This window comes from Nematolebias whitei, chromosome 2 (genome assembly GCF_014905685.2).
Source record: "Nematolebias whitei isolate Nwh7 chromosome 2, NemWhi1, whole genome shotgun sequence".
NCBI lineage: Eukaryota > Metazoa > Chordata > Actinopteri > Cyprinodontiformes > Rivulidae > Nematolebias > Nematolebias whitei.
Window position 1 is genome coordinate 32,465,119 of NC_056499.1, and position 22,303 is coordinate 32,487,421.

The 22,303-nt window shown below is 39.6% G+C and overlaps 1 protein-coding gene across 1 annotated transcript in view; it reads left to right on the plus strand.

Annotated features, from left to right (window-relative positions):
- si:ch211-186j3.6 (neural-cadherin) overlaps window positions 1-22,303 on the plus strand; it is a 467,709-nt gene that overhangs the window by 251,801 nt on the left and 193,605 nt on the right. Inside the window, exons 9-11 of the mRNA XM_037694242.1 lie at window positions 6,028-6,168; window positions 6,438-6,624; window positions 19,911-20,054. Coding sequence (XP_037550170.1) covers window positions 6,028-6,168; window positions 6,438-6,624; window positions 19,911-20,054 — 472 coding nt within the window. The remainder of the gene's footprint in view (window positions 1-6,027; window positions 6,169-6,437; window positions 6,625-19,910; window positions 20,055-22,303) is intronic.

Below are 22,303 nucleotides of genomic sequence, written 5' to 3' on the forward strand. Positions count from 1 at the left end.
CTTGTATTATGGAGACTGACACATGCAGATCAATCTCCAGCAAGCTTACAGAACACCACAGATTTATAACTTTAATCCCAGATTCCTTTTTTCATTGAATTGTGTGTGCTCCTCGGATGATTAGCGAAACGTCTTCAGTTTTAAAAAAAGTCCTGTGGTTTTGTTTTTATCTGTTTTGGGGGGGATTTGCCGTGTCAAGGATAACTGAGAATCTTCACCAGCATTGTTACAGGTAAAAAACAATTACTTCACTTATCCTACACTATTGACGTAAAAAAACACTGTAAGCACTTCATTTTGATGATCAGATGGAAGCTCAAGACTTGAAAATGTTTCTTTTATTAGAAATAAAGACCTGTACAAAAAAAACCAATTATACACTAATTATATATGCAAACTTAACAAGCTACGTTTGGCTATTTGTGGGCTTACCTTGCAGGATCTACATTTCTATAGATCAACTATGATCTACTCTAAATATTTTTAAACATGTCTGTTTGCCATGGAACGGGCAATGGATTCCAGCACCCCAAGGAGTGCCTGACTGAAAGCAGCACTCTGTTCAGCCTCCTGCCTTCGCTGTGCTGCTTCCTCTCTGCGAACATCTGCTTCCTCTCTCCTCAAGGCCATCTCCTCCCTCCTAATTGCCTTCTCCTGCTTCCTCGCTGCTGCAGCTTCTTCTTGCCTTGCCTTTTTGGCATCCTCACAAATAAAATGGAAGTGTTCCTCTCTCTGCTTCTGGTTCATCTCCTCTTGTTCTGTGTGCGCAGAAACAAAGCTCTCTGCTGCACTTGTTGATCTGCGCTTCCTATTGCCTAGGAATAACACACAAGAAAATGGCTGTTAGATGATGAAGTACAGGTAGAGTTTTTAAATAAATTATTTACATTAAAGTTCCTGCTAATTTCAAAAGGTGTTTGTTTACAAGATCAGAAATGATTCTGTTCATAAAGCAGTCTAGTACTTTAATGATAGTAAGCAGGTGGGCATAAATAAACTACATGTAGTCATTTACAACGGTTTGTGCTAATTTAGAAAAAGAACAGAGCATCGTTAATCTGAACAAAAATCACTACACCCTGTATAATTTCAATAATAAACTTCATAAATGAAAGTTTAAGTAATAAATGAATAACTAAATTTAACATTTATCCATTACAACTGAATAAACAAGTAGTTTGAATACATGCAAGGTGTTTTACAACAAAAACAAAACATTCATATCAACATGATCAATGTGATGTTAAACACGATTGTTGCTTCTTACCTAGTAACGGGTGCTGTTTGGTGCCGCTCTGCTGCGTGTTGCCCGGTGGCGTGCATGTGCCCGGTGGCGTGGATGTACTCTGTGGTGTAGATGTACTTGGAGCTGGTGTGGTCGGGAAGGGTCAGAAGCGGGGAGGATTGGACAGTCAAAAGCAGAATCTGGCGAACCTTCATGTTCAGTGGGACTTTCTGCATCAAAATAAGAGTGGAAAAACAGCAACAGAGTACAGTTAGCAATGATGCTAACTAATGACGACGTAACCGAGTCAGCCTTGTTTGTTCAGAGTACTTTCAGAAAACGCAAAGAAACGGTTGCATGAGGAAAAGGAAATATGCTTAAAGTAAATAAAATACACTCACCATCAACTATTAGTTTTTTAAGCTTTCCTCTTTGCTTTGGTGTGCGATGGAAGCCCTGCACCGCCATCTGCGCAGACACCTCTTGAAAAATCTTTTTATTTCGTTTCGTTCCATCTAGCTCGCGCTGCACTTGTTCATCGGCCAGCAAACAGAGAAATGCCTGAACTTCAGCATTCGACCACGGTTGTGCCATGATTATTTGTTTTACCTTATAAAATATTCCAAAATAAGCTCCTCCGATTTCTTGTTGTCTGTTATGCGGGTGAAAAAGAAAATGGTGGATTGTGATTTCCGGTGGAAGACTGAATCTCCGCCCTCCACCAATGAATACGCCCCCTGACCAATCAGTGACCTACAGTGCGCTGATGTCACAACTAGACCCTAAAAGAACCAGACCTGGGACCTCAGTGATTTAGGTCCCAAAAATGGGGTGGGTTCCACCGTTAAAGGCATTGTTGATAAATCCTGCAATCGGCCACAACTAGTTACATAGGAGTACCAAAAAGACCCGTGGATAAGGGGCTTAACTGTTCAATCGTCTTGGGCCTTCTTTGTTGCACCTTCCTCTTTATGATGCGCCAAATGTTCTCTATAGGTGAAAGATCTGGACTGCAGGCTGACCATTTCAGTACCCGGGTCCTTCTCCTACGTAGCCATGATGTTGTGACTGCTGCAGAATGTGGTCTGGCATTATCGTGTTGAAAAATGCAGGGTCTTCCCTGAAAGAGATGACGTCTAGATGGGAGCATATGTTGTTCTAGAACCTGAACATAGTTCTCTGCATTAATGGTGCCTTTCCAGACATGCAAGCTGCCCATGCCACAAGCGCTCATGCAACCCCATACCATCAGTGATGCAGGCTTCTGAACGGAGTGTTGATAACAACTTGTGCTATCCTTGTCCTCTCTGGTCTGGATGACATGGTGTCCCAGTGTTCCATAAAGAACTTCAAACGAATAAAATATTGACATTTGCCATCTCCACATCATTGCATTCAGTTTTTATTCACAATTTGTTTAGTGTCCCAACTTTTTTGGAATCCGGTTTGTACTTTATAAATCATTAATAACTGCTTTTAATGCATTAATTAAGGGTGATAAAGACCAAACTGACCAGTGTCTTGCCAATTAGTAAGCCAAATCTGTTCACCTATATATTTAATCGGGTTGTTACATTAAACATTTCAGACTAAGTTACTACCTTGTAAGCACAATAAGTATTTGTAAACCTAATTTGTTAGCATGTAATTTTAGTTGTAGATACTGTACTTAGTGATACATTATAATATTATATGCTGGCAGATTTGGCTTACTATTTGGCAAACTGGTCAGTTTTGTCTTTGTTACCCTTAACCCATTCACCAAATTTGGTTTGTGGCTGTTTGGTTGAAAACATCCACAGTCAAAAATAATTGGACACATTTGCATATAATAACTATGACAAACAAGCAAACAACATAAAGCGAGACAAGTTTACCATTTAACAGAATGACAAACTCCAGGCCTTTAAAAATATTTAGAATATTTAAAATATTATAAATTGAAGTATTTTTCCATAGTAACAGTATAAATGCTTAGTACAGAGAACAGTCAGGGCTGAACAATCTGCTGCACAGTAGATCTTGCATCAGGTTACAGAGTGCTGGAAGTCGACATGAGGACATTGGTGTGAAAACGCATGTCACAGAGAAGAGATGGACCCCATCAAACTGTCAGATACAAAAATAAAAAAAAATAAAAAAAAAACAGCGTGGAAGGAGAACAAGAAAAAACAAATACTTAAAATGCCTTGTAACAAAAAAAATAGAAAATAAAAGAAGAAGAATATATATGTTTTTCCACACAAGAAACTGTTTGAACAAAATATATGGACATAATATTTCCGTGAATATAGTAAAATAATATTGTTCTCCTTGTAACTTTAGTTAAGAATTAAAATCAGTTTCAAAGAGAAGCATAGGTTTACCTGTATGTCATCGTAAACTATCATTTTCACAGAATGCACTCAGCTTTTCATGTTTGTGTGTTTACTGTTCAGTCAGTTTGTTTTCAAACATTTTTATTTTTTATTAATTATTTTTTTTAATTTGTATAAATAAAATTGTCATGATTAGTTGTTTTGACATCTTTGATGTACAAATAATGAAAACTAGAATCAGTCAGGTCATTTCTCTGTGCTCTCCAAACATGACTTCACGTTGTTCACCAGCAGTAATCAGGGTAATGTTATGACAGCTTAGTAAGTCGGTGCTTCTTAGCTCTGACCTGGCTTCATCTTTAAATGCCCCTCATTTGTTTGGTAGTAGTTGTCTTTCATCATGAACATATGCACATACACTGACAGCCCATAAATACCCACTTATAGTTTGTAGTAAATCCATTGAGAAATTATTTCTCACAGAGACTCTGCCGGCTCTGTGTTCCTGTAAGTGTCTTAATAAGAGGCTCCTTGACTTCACCAGAGGTAGTTACGTTAAGGGAAAAGAAGGAGGTCTGTAATGGATTTAAGACCAATTTTGCTCAGAAGACAGGAAAGGATGAAAACTGTACATGGAGCGGCATTAAAGTTAATCTATGGCATTTTAAAGCATTTTCTGTAATACTTTTGGACTTAAATCAGCTTTGTTAAAATCTGACTTTTACTGTTCAGAAAATGTTATTTTATGTTGTGTCCCATCTGTCTTTATGACTATCTGCTTTGACTGTGTGCAGCATTTAACAATGTCTTCTTTCACTTGTTCAGTGAAAGGCAACAGATTTATAGAAACACATTTTGTGTTTATTATTACTTGGCCCTGGAGCAATGTGGATATCCTAGCTGGGCCTTCCTGAAAGCAGAGAATAAACCCAAACAGGACTCCAGTCAGCCATCAGGTGAAAAAGAGGAACCCAGACCCAGACCAGTGGTCATTCCGTATGTTGAGGGAGTTTCAGAGAAACAGAGAAACTTATTTTCTAAACATAATGTCCCAGTGGCTTTCAAACCCCAAAATACATTACAGTAAAGACTGGTTCATCCCAAAGATCCAGTCCCCAGCACAAACAGATGTTCAGTGTCTGGAGGGCTGTGATCAGTCTTACATCAGGGAAACTAAACACCCACTGGCCAAAAGGATGGACCAGCGCAGAAGAACATCATCATCAGGCCAGGACTCTGCGGTCTACACTCATTCAGGGATGAAGATGTTTGCATCCTTGGAAGAGAGGAACAATGTTTTGAGAGAGGAGTAAAGGAGGCCATCTTTGTGAAAAGAAACCATCCATCATTAAACAGGGGTGGAGTCATCTGTGTTAAACTGTCCACCTCTTACAATGCTGATATTGGTAGTATCACTCAGCCCTCTGTGAATAGCAAGCAGCCATCAGGGTGCTAACAATCATTTGTTAGGCTGATGACCCTCCTTTCATGTTAACAGCTAGTTTTAGCTGTCCCCAACAAACTGGTTGATCCACTATGAGAAGGTGTTATTTATAAGACTGAGTTTGTTTCAGCTCATCAGACTGAAGAAGTCTTTTGGATAAAAGACGAAACATTTCAACAAAAAATAATATGTCCAGAGGACCTGACTCAACTTGGACGTACAGCTTGAGTAAAACAAAGCATTTTACATATGAACATGTATTTGCTATATTGAATATAATTCATAGTATTTTTACACTCGCATATCTCCCCTTTTTCATCCAACCATCCATTCATTCAATCTTTAATATGTACTTGATCCTGAAGAAGGTCTTAGGGAGCTGGTGCACCCTGGACAGGTTGCTTAAATACCAAAAAAATAAAAATCCTCCTTCCCCACCCGAGCCAGTTTTTGGACTGTGTGGAGTAAACCGGTGTACCTGGAGGAAACCAACCCACTAACTAGAAACACAGTCAAACTCAATGCAAAAAGGTCCCAGATGAATTTGTAATTCGAAATCTTCCTTTTCTGCTAGTGCAGTGCTACCAATTATACCATGGTGCAGACCACCTTTTTTTTCTATTTTTATTAATCCGCTTATTGCTCCATACATTTTTTAACATGGCCCAAGCCTCCTTTGCAAAAGAGATCTGTGATCTTAGTGGGATTTGCCTGGTTAAATAAAGGTTAATAAATAAAAACATTCTAGTGCAATACAGTTATAGACACAAACGGCAATATTATCAATATTGAAATGTCTAATGCCGTTATATGAATGTTTAATTTATTACTATTAATATTCTCACACACCTTCATTTCTAACGAGTTGATTTGTTGTTGTTGTATTTTACCTTGGTCCACATTTCCTTATATTGTCAGGCATATATTAATGTAATCCAATACACCTGAGATAGAATTAAAATTGCAGTCCTCCTGATGTTACCTGGAAACAATTTTAGCATGCTCTAATTCCACTCTAATTCTGTTTTTTTTTTTTTCTTTTTCTGTTTTCAGATGTTAATGACAATGTCCCATTTTTCACCTCTTCCATCTATGAGGCGTCAGTGACTGAAGGAGCAGAATCAGGAACTCTGGTTTTCCAGGTTTCTGCCAATGACCTCGACTTAGGTCCTAATGGAGAGGTGAACACAAATTATTATAACATAGACAATATTTGAATATTGATAAAAAAAAATAATAAGGATGCATACTCTAGCTGTCAAACAATAGCAATTAAAAACCCTAGTTCTATCTAAATATCTGCGCTAAATCTTACTTTATATATATACAGTATATATATATATATATATATATATATATATATATATATATATATATGTCATGTTAGCTAGGTGTATTTTAATATATGACCTTTGTTATGAATTGAACTACGTATATCTTCTTGTGTCAGATTTCTTACTCCTTGCTAGAAGACCGCAGTGGAGACCATCAGTATTTCCATATCGACCCAGAGCTGGGATTCATCTACACTCAGGCTGTGTTTGACAGAGAGACCAAAAGCTCATACTTGTTGGAAGTTCAGTCTGTGGATGGCTGGGAGTCAGCACGGCCTGGCAAGCATGGGCAACCCAACTCTGGTAATGAAGCCCAACACATTACTGTTTATCTTCCATCCATCCATTATATTTTACTCATTTCTTCCTTCCCGGGTCGTGGGGGTCACTAGTGCCCATGTCCAGCCATCACTGTGCAAGTGGCAGGGGGGCACCCTGGACAGGTCACAAGTCCATCTCTGGCCCACATAGAGACAAACGAGACAATGTTTTTACTTGGTTCTTCAATATATATCTCTTTTTTTTGTCCAATGTCAAAGAGCAGAATGCATTACACATGATTAGACAAAATTGTATATAAAATTTTGTATAATCATGCATAATGCATTCTGCTCTTTGACATTGGACAAAAAATATATATATTTTGAAGAACCAAGTGAGATCGATAGGCGGATAGGTGCAGCGTCAGCAGTGAAGTGGGCGCTGTACTGGTCTGTTGTGGTGAAGAGAGAGCTGAGTCAAAAGATGAAGCTCTCAATTTACCAGTCGATCTACGTTCCTACCCTCATCTATGGTCATGAGCTTTGGGTTGTGACTGAAAGAACGAGATCACGGATACAGGCGGCCAAAATGAGTTTTCTCCACAGGTTGTCTGGGCTCTCCCTTAGAGATAGGGTGAGAAGCTCGATCATCCGGGAGGGACTCAGAGTAGAGCCACTACTTCTCCACATTAAGAGGAGCCAGTTGAGGTGGCTCGGGCATCTGGTTAGGATGCCTCCTGGACGCCTCCCTGGTGAGGTGTTCCGGGCACGTCCCACTGGGACAAGACCCAGAGGAAGACCCAGGACACGCTGGAGGGACTATGTTTTTTGGATGGCCTGGGAACGCCTTGGGAGTCCCCCGGAGGAGCTGGCCCAAGTGGGTGGGGAGAGGGAAGTCTGGGATATATATATATATATATCAAGGTTTGTTTGATTGGACTACTGTCTGAAATATCTGAGCTGAGCACAATAAAAAAAAATAATACAAAATAAAGATTCAACATAAAGTTGTTGTATGTCTACAGGTACAAATATCCTGATGCATGCTCAATAATCCAGGTAGAAAAATCCAAAAAAGTTCAATCTGGTCCTCTGGACATTCAAAAAAACAAAAAACAAAACAAAGCAAAAAAATATAGAAACGTTTCGTCTCTCATCTGAGAGACTTCCTCAGTCTGGGTCAACTGGGTCAACTCTTGAAACTGTGCCTGCAGTCAACCTACTTCACATATGGCGAGCAATATTATAGGCAGAAACATGGGTGTGCTATGGTGTCTCCAGTTTCTCCTATTGTTGCCAAGCTGTACATGGAGGAGGTAGAAAAGAGAGCCTTGACGTCCTTTTCAGGGACACCACCAAGTCATTGGTTCAGGTATGTTGACGACACATGGGTTAAAATTAAATCTCAGGAAGTCCAACATTTTACTGACCACATCAACTCTGTGGATAAATACATCAAGTTCACACGAGAAGATGTAAAAAATGGCAAGTTGGCTTTCTTGGACTGTGAGGTCTCAGTCTCTGATAGAGGACATTTGCAAACTGAGGTGTACCGCAAACCCACCCACACAGACCAGTATTTGCAGTTTGACTCCCATCACCCTTTGGAGCACAAGTTAGGAGTCATCAGGACTCTGTACCACAGAGCAGACAGCGTCCCCACTAGCTCAGGAGCCAGGCAGAAGGAGAAATCCCACACAAGACAGGCTCTAGAGCAATGTGGATATCCTAACTGGGCCTTCCTGAAAGCAGAGAAGAAACCCAAACAGGACTCCATTCAGCCAACAGGTGAAAAGGAGGAACCCAGACCAGTGGTCATTCCATATGTTGAGGGAGTATCAGAGAAACTGAGACGTTTATTTTCTAAACATAACGTCCCAGTGGCTTTTAAACCCCAAAATACATTGCGGCAAAGACTGGTTCATCCCAAAGATCCAGTCCCCCGGCACAAACAGAGTAATGTTGTATATGCTGTTCAGTGTCAGGAGGGCTGTGATCAGTCTTACATTGGGGAAACAAAACAGCCACTGGCCAAAAGGATGGCCCAGCACAGAAGATCAACATCATCAGGCCAGGACTCTGCGGTCTACACTCATCTCCAGGCCAGTGGTCACTCTTTCAGGGATGAAGATGTTCACATCCTGGACAGAGAGGAACAATGGTTTGAGAGAGGAGTAAAGGAGGCCATCTTTGTGAAAAGAAACCGTCCATCATTAAACAGGGGTGGAGGCCTCCATGTTCAACTGTCCCCCTCTTCCAATGCTGTGATTGCTAGTATCACTCAGCCCTCTGTGAATAGTACACAGCCATCAGTGTGCTAATGATCCGTTGTTAGGCTGATGGTCCTTCTTGAGCATTTGATCAGCTGGTTTTGGTTGTCACTAGCAAAACTGGTTGATCCACTCTTAGAAGGTGCTATTTAAGAGACTGAGCTGAATACAGCTCCTCAGACTGAGGAAGTCTCTCGGATGAAAGACGAAACGTTTCTACATTTTTTTGCTTTGTTTTGTTTTTTGTTTTTTTGAATGTCCAGAGGACCAGATTGAACTTTTTTGGATACAGGTGCAAATGTTGAATGTCAGTTACATTAAATAAACTCTTGTTACAAATTCATTCAGCTGAAAAAAAGGCAATATTTATGGTTTACCATTAATCTAAAAAAAAGTGTTTGAGTTTTATGTTTTCTTGGCTGTTTTTTATTTATGTATTTATTTATATTTTTTATATTTTATTAAATTATCCACTTCACATAGTGATTATACAGTAGTTGCTGTATAAGACAAATGGCTTAGGCAGTAGATAGCTGTGAGTTTATGTCTCAAAATGTTAATTTGGCTGCAAAGATGTGTTTTCCTTTTTCTGTTTTAACTTCACATCTGCTCATCTTACTATTCAAAGACCAAAGGCCATCCATGTCTCTCAGTTTGTCACTTGTGCTCCCTCTCTTCTCTATCTTTCTACTGCTCTCATTTGCTGCCAGATGAAATGCATACATGCTTTACTAGAGTAAAGAGTGGATGAAGAAAAGAACAGCTGCTGAAACAGATGGGTGCAAGGAGAAAGGTGTCTGAATAAAAAACAGAGCAAAACAGGCCAGAATGAAGAAATCATATCATAAATCCAGTTTTAAAAACAGATTAAGAATAAATTCTGACAGAATGACAGAATCCAGCAAAGTGTGTCTGTGTACATGTGTGCGTGCGTGCACACATGCGTGTGTGTGGGTCGGAGACGTCTTCAAATGTAACTAAAATTAATATAAACACACACAAACTGTACTATCCAAAACATAAAGGTAAATTAAAGGTTTTCAAAAGCCATATATACAGTATGTCATTTGTGACGATGTAGACGGCAAACTAGTGATTTATTTAATAAACAAAACAACCCCAAACCTCTCAAAGTTAGAAGTACAAGCATGCAGTTAAAATCTGGCATGCAGAGGGCACACACCACTTAAAATATTAACATAAAGTCTCAGAAGTTGGGCCAAGAAACTCCATTCTCTTTACAGAGGAACTTCATATTGTCTCTGTGGAGCTGTGAGCTGATGAAGTCACAGCTTCTGAACTTTTAATGATGCTGCAGAGTTGTAGTCAGCCTGTGCCTAAAGTCTGGCATTATTGCAGTTGTATATTAAGATACTGAAACATTTAAAGCACGTTTAGTTTGTCCAGCACTAATCAGACCACTGGGACTAGTTGGCATAAACAACATACTTTTTGTGAAAGTTAATAAAGAGTTTAAATTAGTGTTTTTACTCATACATGAAAGTAAAAGCTACTTGGCTTCTCACAAGTTCAAAATTTGTACATTAAACATATTGTAATTACTGGTTTCAGAATGGACCATCTTAACTTAAATGATTTCCCAAGTGTAGCACTGTGTTCTTTTTTCACCACGTCACATTTGTTTTTCAAAATGTAATTGTATTTTAAGTTGATAACCATAGATGATGAGGATTGCTCTAGGTCTAGCTCAGTTTCATATTTGTGAAAGCCTAAAGAGAAAATAAATATGAAGATTGTCTGTGATTACAGGAAATTTGAGTTATGACATTTATTTTGTTGTGATTACAATAATATGATGGATGACAGGCAAATGGAAAAAAATAAAAAAAAACCAGACTGACACACTATTCAATTTTTTTCACAAATGATTTAATGTTTCTATTTATTATTAACCTCCACTAAGGAGGTTATGTTTTCAGTAGTGTTTGATGGTCTATTTGTTTGTCTATCTGTACTCAAAATTTATCAGAAAGTTTTGAACTTATTTTTATGAAATGTTCAAGAAATATAGAGGTTGTTACAAGGAACAAATAATTCCCACTTTTTTACTGACTGTAGGGTCTTGGTGGAGATGTGTGCTCTCTGGGTGCTTCTAGTTTATAATGGAATTACATTACCATTTGTTGTAAATTGTCAACAATAAAGTCAAATGCAGTTACATATTCTGAAAACATACATAATTTTGTGAACTGGTAACAGTAAATAGAAGCTGATAAAGTGTAAATCCTCATATATATTGAAGAAATGTATATAATTTCCTATCTTTCATGCCAGAGGTGAAACTAAACTCCTCATGTCTTAAGACATGATTTTGTGTTGTAGCTCATTTGGCCAAAACTTGAAAACACTATTGTGCATAGGCTCATTCAATATTGTGAGATATCTCGTTCAGAGTGTGTTGTGACTTTAATGCAGCTACTATCATATCAAATTTAGGTCAGTATCAGGTCTTTTTTTTTTTTTTCCAAACCAGCCACCAGGGAGCATAAGTCAATGTATATTTTGTGCTGGTCCCAAGCCCAAGTAAATGGTGAGTTTTTTTTCAGGAAGGGCATCCAACTTAAAACACTTTTGCCAAAACTAAAGTGCAAATTCATATAAAACACCATACCGGATTGGTCAAGGCCCGGGTTAACAATGACTGCCACGAGTGCTGTTGACAAACAGAGCACCTGTGGAAATTGTGCTACTTTTAGTCAAAGACTATGAGGAGGGATACGTGTCAAGAGACAGAAAGAGAAAATTAAAGTCAAGCATGCAGGACTGAGGGTGGCAACTCTAAATGTGGCAACAATGACAGGCAAAGGTAGAGAGCTAGCTGACATGATGCAGAGAAGGAAGGTAGATGTTTTATGTGTCCTAGAGACCAAATGGAAGGGCAGCAAGGCTTGCAACATTGGAAAAGGGTTTAAATTGATTTACCATGGTGAGAATAGAAAGAGAGATGGAGTAGGGGTGGTCCTGAAGGAGGAGTTGGTAAATAATGCATTAGTGGTGAAAAGCGTGTCAGATAGGGTGGTGAGTCTGAAGGTAGAAATAGAAGGTCTGATGTTAAATGTTGTCAGTGGTTGTTCACCACCAGTTGTATATGACATAGAGTTAAAAGATACATTTTGGAAAGATCTGGATAGAGTGATAGAGAGTATTCCCAGGGGGGAGAGAGTGGTGATCGGAGCAGACCTGAATGGACATGTTGGTGAAGGAAACAAAAGGGTATGAAGAAGTGATGGGTAGGTGTCAAGGAAAGAAACCAAGAAGGACAGATGGTGGTGGATTTTGTCAGGTGAATGGAAATGGCGGTAGTCAACACTTATTTCCAAAAAAGGGAAGAACATAGAGTGACCTATAAGAGTGGATGAAGGAGTATGCAGGTAGACTATATTCTGCGTAGAAGAGGAAACCTGTGGGAGATAGGGGACTGTAAGGTTGTGGCAGGGGAGAGCGTGGCCAGTTAGTATTGGATGGTTGTGTGTAGACTGACTGTTATGTTAAGAAGAGAATAAGAGTAAAATCAGAGAAGACAACAAATGGTGGAAGAAGAAGAAGGAAGAATGTTGTGAGAAATTCAGAGAGGAGCTGTTAAAGGGTCTGGGTGGTAGACAGAGGAAAGATGATAAGTAAACATGGCGGTGGAATAATGAAGTACATATAGCTAATCAGAGAAAGAGGTTAGCCAAGAAGAAATATGACAGTGAGAGGACTGAAGAGAGGAGGCAGGAATATATGGAGATGGGACGTAGAGCAAAGAGGGATGCAGCTAAGACAAAGCAGAAGGCACATGATGAGTGGTATGGGAGGCTGGACACAAAAGAAGGTGACAAGGACTTGTACCGACAGAGGGATCAGACTGGAAAAGATGTGCAACAGGTTAGGTTTGTGAAAGATAGGAATGGTAAATGGTAAATGGACTGTACTTATATAGCGCCTTTCTATCTTATCAAGACACTCAAAGCACTTTACACAACAATCTGTGTCCTCATTTACCCATTCATACAGCACTCTACTAGATCTCTACAATGCTAATTGAACAAATCATTCTAAAGAGACTAATCAGTTCTTTTAGATCACATTCATACACCGATGGGACACACATGGGAGGCAATGAGGGGTTCAGTGTCTTGCCCAGAGTGACTTTGACATGTGACTGCTGGTGGATTCGAACCCTCAACTCTCACATTGGAGGACAACTACTCTAACCACTCAGCCACAGCCACCCGTCTGTGGTATGGTAATGTCCTAACAAGTGAGGAGAGTGTGACAAGAAGATTGAAAGAATATTTTGCGGAGCTAATGAATTAAGACAATGAAAGGAAAAGAAGAGTAGAGGTCTAATAAGCTGTTGACCAGAAAGTGGGAAATTTAGTGAGGGTGAAGTTTGGAAAGTTCTGAAAAGAATGAAGAAAGGGGAGGCAGTAGGACCTGACAACATACCAGTGGAGGTTTGGAAATGTCTTGGAGAGAGGGCAGTGTATTTTTTGACTCAAATATTCAATGGCGTATTTGAGGGTGACAAAATGCCTGATGAATGGACGAGAAGTGTGGTGGCACCTATTAAAAAAAAAAGGGGTGATGTACAGAGTTATAGCAACTACAGGGGAATTAAGTTGATGAGTCACACATGAATATCTGGGAGAGATCTGTCGACGAGGAAGAGGGCTGGCACAAGAGGAGGGGACACCATCTTAGCACCACCATAACTGGTTTGTTCCACTTTGGAGTAAGCTGTTTGGGGGAAGAATCAATTTTGTGTTGTCTGTTTCCTTGACTGATGAAACCTTCTGGATGGAAGGTGGAGCGTTTCAGCTAAAAAAAGAAACTGTCCAGATGACCTGACTGAAAATTGTTGGGTTTGGGAGAGAGTTGTGGAAGCAAAACTTAGACGAGAGGTGACTATTTTTGAGCAGCAGTATGGTTTCATGCTGAGAAAGAGCACCACATATGCCATCTTTGCTTTGAGGATTCTGATGGAGAAGTACAGAGAGGATCAGAGAGAACTTCATTGTGTCTTTGTGGATTTAGAAAAAAGCATGACAGATGACTCGTTGTGGCAAACCATGAATAGGGAAAATCCAAAAGAAGATCAGGTAATTTTTGTGTTTTTTAAGCTCACTTTGTTGTGGCAGTCGTCCTTAAGCTGGCTGACTCTAAAAGTTATTTGTAGATGTACTCACTGATTCTTTATCGCAAGTTTCATTAAAGATTATCTAGCAATATTTTGGTAAGAGACAAACATTCACACACAGACAGAGGCAAAACATTATTGTCCACTTTAACCTTTTGGCAGCAGGCAATAATTATCAGTGCATAAAATGAAGTAGAAATGAAGTATGAAATGAGTAAATTAGTTTTTAACAGAAACCAGGTTTAGCTAACCGGTATTTATTTATTACTTTTGAATTTCTGAAAAAGCTTACTCATTTGGATTTTATTAGTTTCAGTAGAATTTATTAGCACTCAATTTTATTTTTGCTAGGAACTACATTGACAATATTTTAAACCTCCTATCCATGACCAGCTTTTTTATAACCAGCTTTGTATAGTAACAGTTTCTGGGACTTGTCATTTTGCATGTACGGTGACTCGTGCATGCTATAACTATGAACAATATTATTATTGAAACATAAAGTTATTAAAGCTTTGTGGAAGCTAGATATGAACCAGAAGTGATTGCTTGTGAGCAGCATTATGGTATTATGCAAAAGGAAGTGCACCACAGATTTCAGCTTTCATTTGAGGATGTTTATAAAATACAGAGGGGGTCAGAAAGAACTCCATTGTGTGTCTTTGTGGCAGCTGTGGCTGAGCAGTTAGAGCAACCGTCCTCCACTGCAAGAGTTGGAGGTTAGCTTCCACCAGCATTCACATGCCTAACTGTCCCTGGGTAAGACAATGAACCCCTCATTGCATCTGATGTGTGTCCCATCACTGTATGAATGTGATAAAGCACTGATTAATTGTTGTATAGATATACACTGCCTGGCCAAAAAAAGTTGCCACCTGGATTTAACTAAGCAAATAGGTCTGAGCCTCCTATTGGCTAATTACTGCATGGGTGATTATCTTTTCAGCTGGCAACAAGTTATTTAACCCCAACTGGTACAATGAGTTGCTTCTCATTTCTTAAACAACCATGTTGAAAGACACATCACGTGGTCATGGAAAATATGTCAGTCTGTTTGAGAAAGGTTAAATCATTGGCATGCATCAAGTAGAGAAAACATCTAAGGAGATTGCAGAAACTACTGAAATTGGGTTAAGAACTGTCCAACGCATTATTAAAAACTGAAAGGATAGTGGGGACCCATCGTCTTTGAGGAAGAAATGTGGCCAGAAAAAAAATCCTGAATGATTATGATCGGCGATCACTTAAACATTTGGTGAAAACAAATAGAAGATTAAAGCTGTAAGCAGCATTGGAGGTCCTGGCAGCAAAGCGCCACTTCGGCCTTACGGTGAATGCGGGAGCTCCAGCTAGTCCACCTAGTCACCATCGGAAACGCTCTTGTGTCAATCCTGCACGCGTTCACCATGAGGCACATTTCCCGAATCTTCGACATTGCCTTCCGTCCATGTCATTACTTGTCCAGCTGCAGGTCTTACAAGTATAGGCAAAATCTGACCTTCCAGACAGGAGTTATGGTGACTCCTTGTTTTCTTGCGAATGTTTGACAAGCACTTCCTTTATGCTTTTCAACATGTCATGTGTGGTAATCAACAGTTAGTGAACAAAGTTTCAGTCTAATCTTACACAGTGGGAAGCTGGAAGTGTCATCCAATAATCAACAGTTTTTTTTCTCTGAGTAGGTGGGGCTTAAGTGATGCCAAGAATCAACAATACCAATGTGTCTACAAGTGCTCACTGATGAAGCACAAAAACTCAGGTTCAGATTGGATGATGTATCACTGAGATATAACTGTTGGAATTAGGGCTGCAACAACGAATTGATAAAATCGATAAAAATCGATGATTAAAAGTGTTGGCAATGAATTTCATTATCGATTCATTGTGTTGCGCTATTATGCGTCTTTCACTGCGCTGCAGAGCCGTTTTTTCATGTTGGCTGACTGAATAAAGTTTGAAAGAAATAAAAAATGTAGCGCAAGTTGAACAGAGCAAGGGGGAAGGCGGAAGCAGAGCAGATGCAGTGTTTTCAAAGGAAATTAAATACATTTTACAAATGACCGACGTAGCGAAAACTGTTCGACCCAAGTCCTCCAAAGTTTGGGAACACTTCACAAAGATAAAAACTGCGCAACATGCAGCTTTGAAAAAGTGACGACACGACACGGGAGAACCACGGAGATGAAACGTAAACATGTCGGAGTTACAAGGAGGATGAAGGAGCTGCAGCAGATACAACATGTCTCACTCCCAACTCGTCATGTGTTGGCAGGTGAGTCCCTACAATATCCTACATTAGTTCTGTTTCCAAGTGAGAAAACGTAACGTCAGTCTCTTTGGAGCTGAAGCTGCTGCTGCTTGTTTGTTGATTAAAGACAAATGATATTTATTTTAATTGGTACAAGCAGTGTTTAAATGTGATTTATAAATAAATCTAACACAAAGATAATAATTTAATGATTAAGCTTCAACTTTTAATTTGCTGGCACAGTCTGAAGACACTGCAGGTATGGCAGGATGAAATGCATTTAAACAGGAATTAAAGTAATTTATTACATTTACTGAAATGTGTGTAATTAAGTATTTTATATACGTATGTGTGTGTGTGTGTGTGTGTGTGTTTAATTGCTCTTTTAGCCACTTTTGCCTGAACCTAACACTGTAAGTGAAACAAGGCATGTCTTGAATTGCTCTAAATTATGATATAATACATAAACTCTCTCATTCCAGAAAAAAACAACAAACATTGACAGCCTTCATGATGGGACAGACATCATGGACACCACAGCAAGCAGCTGTCTTCACTGAAAACATCCTTAAATGATCGTCACTGACATGAGTCAATGGTTGAAGACGAAGGCTTCACTACAATAATCCACACTTTTAATCCATGTTACACTCTTCCCTCAAGGACACATTTTACAAAGTTGCTACATATTGTGCAGGTACTTTGTATAAAGCATACATTTGTATATATTTTTGTGTACATTTATTTTTTAAAGCTATTTGACTAACTTTTATTTTTATTATTCAATATTTTACTAACAGAATGGTCAAATAGCAACCTGTTTTTTGTGCGAATTGCTATGTCAGACAAATGTTAAATTTTGGAATAAAAGGGTAGAAATTAAAATGTTTTTTTTTCCCCGATTCGTCGATTAATCGAATAATAATTGGCCGATGAATCAATTATTGAAATTATCGTTAGTTGCAGCCCTAGTTGGAATAATGTAGGGGGTGCACTTGAGTCCAATGTTAAAGAACGATATCAGTGTGTCTAAGTGCTCACTGATCACGCACATATATCTCTGTGAAATATCATGCAATATGTAACAGCTTTTAACTGTTGGAATAATGTAGGGGGCGCACTTGAGTCAAAAGCTAAACAACAATACCAGTCTGTGTAGAAGTGCTCAGGGTGGATAATGATCAATCATACTGATTTTGGTGCACCTCAGTTCAAAACTGTGGAATTTAGAGCCAAACGTGTGGCGACGGCGTTACGTCTTACTTCACCATGCCGCGCCGCCCACATTCTCCACCCAAAACTGTCAGTGTCAGAAATCAAGTTACACCAACATGTCTTAGGTCACTGGACACACTATCATGCTGATCTGGTAACGGGTCAGATAAGGATTGTTCAACGTAAAACTGTATACTTCCTGTTGTCAGGGGGTGTGGCTTAAGTGATGTCATGATTTGACTATTCAGTCTTGCAGATGACCGGATGTGGATCAATCACTGAAGGTTTGACATCTCAGTTTTTGTGTAGGAGCTATTAGCGTTTCATTTTTCATGGCGGCATGTCAAATTTTGTGGTCAGACATCCTTTTCAGGGACACCACCAAGTCATTGGTTCAGGTATGTTGACGACACCTGGGCTAAAATTAAATCTAAGGAAGTCCAACATTTTACTGACCACATAAACTCTGTGGATAAATACATCAAGTTCACACGAGAAGATGAAAAAAATGGCAGGTTGGCTTTCTTGGACTGTGAGGTCTCAGTCTCTGATAGAGGACATTTGCAAACCGAGGTGTACCGCAAACCCACCCACACAGACCAGTATTTGCAGTTTGACTCCCATCACCCTTTGGAGCACAAGTTAGGAGTCATCAGGACTCTGTATCACAGAGCAGACAGCGTCCCCACTAACTCAGGAGCCAGACAGAAGGAGAAATCCCACACAAGACAGGCTCTAGAGCAATGTGGATATCCTACCTGGGCCTTTCTGAAAGAAGAGAAGAAACCCAAACAGGACTCCAGTCAGCCAACAGGTGACAAAGAGGAACCCAGACCCAGAACAGTGGTCATTCCATATGTTGAGGGAGTATCAGAGAAACTTAGACGTTTATTTTCCAAACATAACGTCCCAGTGGCTTTTAAACCCCAAAATACATTATGGCAAAGACTGGTTCATCCCAAAGATCCAGTCCCCCGGCACAAACAGAGTAATGTTGTGTATGCTGTTCAGTGTCAGGAGGGCTGTGATCAGTCTTACATCGGGGAAACTAAACAGCCACTGACCAAAAGGATGGCCCAGCACAGAAGATCAACATCATCAGGCCAGGACTCTGCGGTCTACACTCATCTCCAGGCCAGCGGTCACTCCTTCAGGGATGAAGATGTTCACATCCTGGACAGAGAGGAACGATGGTTTGAGAGAGAAGTAAAGGAGGCCATCTTTGTGAAAAGAAATTGTCCATAATTAAACAGGGGTGGAGGCCTCTGTGTTCAATTGTCCCCCTCTTACAATGCTGTGATTGCTAGCATCACTCAGCCCTCTGTGAACAGTAAACAGCCATCAGTGTGCTAATGATCCATTGTTAGGCTGATGGTCCTTCTTGACCATGTGAGCAGCTGGTTTTGGTTGTCAGCAGCAAACTGGTTGATCCACTCTGAGAAGGTGCTATTTAAGAGACTGAGCTGAAAACAGCACCTCAGACTGAGGAAGTTTCTCGGATGAGAGACGAAACGTTTCTATATTTTTTTGCTTTGTTTTGTTTTTTGTTTTTTTGAATGTCCAGAGGACCAGATTGAACTTTTTTGGATTTCTGCCACCTTGTTCAAATCACAGCTGACTAAAGTATTCTCTAATTTGTTCAGAGAAAAAGGTTGAATAGCATGTGATACTTGATAGAAAAAACTGAAGATTATACTCTTGAACATTTTTCATGTTTTGCTTTACAATTCTAAGTATACATACACAAACGAGACAGCAGAATTGTCATGTTTAAAATCACAATATTAATAGGACTTTTTTTTTCACGAGTTCCTGCAAAAGTTCAAGACTGTGGGATGGAGTTGGGTGAATGTTTTAGAACCTAGATTAGCTGTGGATGGCTTCCAAATCCACTCATCCACTTCCTACATGCATTCTTTTCCCATTTTTTCTGAACATGTGCAAAGCTCTGACATCTGCAGCTTGTTTTGTTTTAGCTTCAAGGGCTGCGTTTGTTTCCTATCTGTGCCATGAACTGTATACCAACTCTTCCACCCTGCCTTAAATAATTAATCTCATCTCGAAGCAGTATTGCAAATTATGCACTTTTTGATATAGATATCAAAGGAAGAGTGTATATTGCCTAACACTCGTACACTATGGGTGCTTTGAGCTCCAGCCTGCAGGGGTTTGGGGGTGGGGGTGTTATGTGGAGATCAGTTTTGTGGTAAATTAGTCTAAAATAGTTGAAACAATAAAAAAAGGATACATATAATAGTTCAATAATTTCTGCCTTCTCAAAGAATTCCAGCTTTTCTGTTTACACTAGTATTGATGCACACTGCTACAGTGACAAAATTGTTGCCATGCACGGAGGAAAAAAAAAGAAAACAGATGCTCATGTTCCACTTGACAGAATAAGAACAACCTCTGTTTTTTAATTGCATTTGCTTTTTGTTTTTTTGTTTTTTCAGACACAGCATATGTTCGTGTTTTTATCAGCGATGTGAACGATAACAAGCCCATGTTTGGACAGGCATCCTATGAAGTTGATGTGGACGAGGACGCTGACGTGGGCTTTGCTATTCTTACAGTCAGTGCCAATGATGAGGACGAAGGTAGGTGGCATGAATAAAAAAATCTGTACATGTGAATGAATGCATCTATGTGTGTTTTACATTGGACAATATGGAGACACAAGATGTAGGAGTGATGGTGGGGCTAGTGCTATAAATCCATAAACAAACACGTTTATTTAAAGTATAGTGCCTGACTGCTTCATTTTTCTCCTACTCAAGGGATTAAAAAATCCTCTTAAATTTGACTGCCTTTGCCTAACTCCCTCTTACTTAAAATAAATGTTGATGAAACATAAACCCCAGTCACCCCCCCCCCCCAACAAAATAAATAAATAAATAAAAATACACATCTTGTAAAGGGGAGAAATGGTGTCAAGTGCCTCTCTATATCCCCTAAAACTGGTTGCAAATAAATCACTTACCCCACATTTCAACATGATTCACTAACTTCGGTAGTATTTTTATGTTATTAGTTTACAACCTTAAAGTTATTATTACTAATATTATTTTACAAATTAAATAAAGAGATAAAACCCATTTTAAATAATATAAAATATACCAAACTAGAGCTTTTAAAGTGCTAGAATTGTGCTGCTCGAGGTGGCTGCATGTTGGAGCAGCTCTGTTACTTTCATTCTGAGATTTTGCTTTTGGAAACTTTAATTCCTCTTTTTCTGAATGTAAATCACCCTTTTTTGGATGATTATTTCCTCTGGTATCGGATGATGTGCAGCTGGAAGGATTTTTACTGAAACTTTTTTAGTTTTGGACAGTTGTTAAATTGCATAACGCTATCAATGAGGTGTTTTATTTTACAACTGGGAGCAGCTGAATAACATCTCAAAAGCTCAGATAATTCCTTAGTTACAGCCCCAAACCTCATATGAGTTGAAAAGGATGTGCTGTAGCTGCATTCCTGTCTCCTTTATGGCTGTGCTCGAGTGCCTGACCACTGAGATCCTGGAACTAGCAGGAAACATGGCTCATGACAGTAGAAGGACAGGATTGTCCCCCGACACCTGCAGCCGACTGTCCGCAGTAACGAGAACCTCAGCAGGCTTCTGGGAGGAGTGGCCGTAACTCTGGGAGGAGTTCTGCCCAGCATTTTGGCAGTCCTACAGCCCGGGAGAACCAAGAGGCCAGTCAAGTCTGGGTGGATGGATCGGACGGCATCTGTGACCAGTTTCTTTGGATTTGCTGTGGGACGGACCTTTACAAGAGATCTTTCCTGCCTATAGCCATCAGCATCAATAACATATCTTGAAACATGGATGAGTTACAACAACATTTAATTTCCCTTTGGGATTAATAAAGTATTTTGAATTAAAATGTAATTGAATTTGGGCAGCACGGTGGCACAACTGGTAGAGCTGCTGCCTCTCAGCGAGCAGGTCCTTGGTTTAAACCCCGGTCCAGGGGCCTTTCTGGGTGGAGTTTGCATGTTCTCTCCGTGCATGCGTGGGTTTTCTCCAAGTACTCCAGTTTCCTCCCACAGACCAAAAACATGCATGTTAGGCTGATTGGTAACTTTAAATTGTCCCTACTGTAGGTGTGAGTGAGAGAGTGAATGGTTGTTTGTCTCGTTTGTCTTTGTCTCGTTTGTCTCTATGTGTCCCTGTGATGGACTTGCGACCCGTCCAGGGTGTACCCCGCCCTTCGCACAGTGATTGCTGGACATGGGCACCAGCGACCCCCGTGACCCAAAAATGGAATAAGCGGGTAAAGATAATGGATGGATGGATGGATGGATGGAATATAATTGAATTTGTGTATGTACATGTATGCTCCATCTCAACTTTGAAGTACAAATCTTTACATTCAGAAAAGTCATGATTAGTTAAAACCTTGTTAAAGCCAGTCATGCAATGCAGATTAATCAGATCCAAAATGGGGATATTAGTTAAACATCTCCGAACATTCTGTTGTTGTCCTATTTAGTAATAACACCCCCCCCCCCCCCACCCCCCCCATCTTCAAGCCTAGATTTAGGAACAAAGTGCCGGTTTGAAGAAAAAAAAAAAAGTTAAGTCACTATAAGCCAAATTCAATAAACCAATTAAAATTTTTAGAAATTGGGCTGAGAAGCCAAAGTTGCAGCTTTATTTATTTATTTATTTTTTTTGTTCAAGTTGAATAAGGGTTGGAATTTGGTTAAGATTATGCATAAGATTTCTGGATAATGGCATATACAAACATACACAATAGGAAGTACATGGGTAACATAATGTAATGCTTGGGTATAAGGTGAGGTTATGATTTAAGGGAGGCATATGGTCACTGTGCCTCCC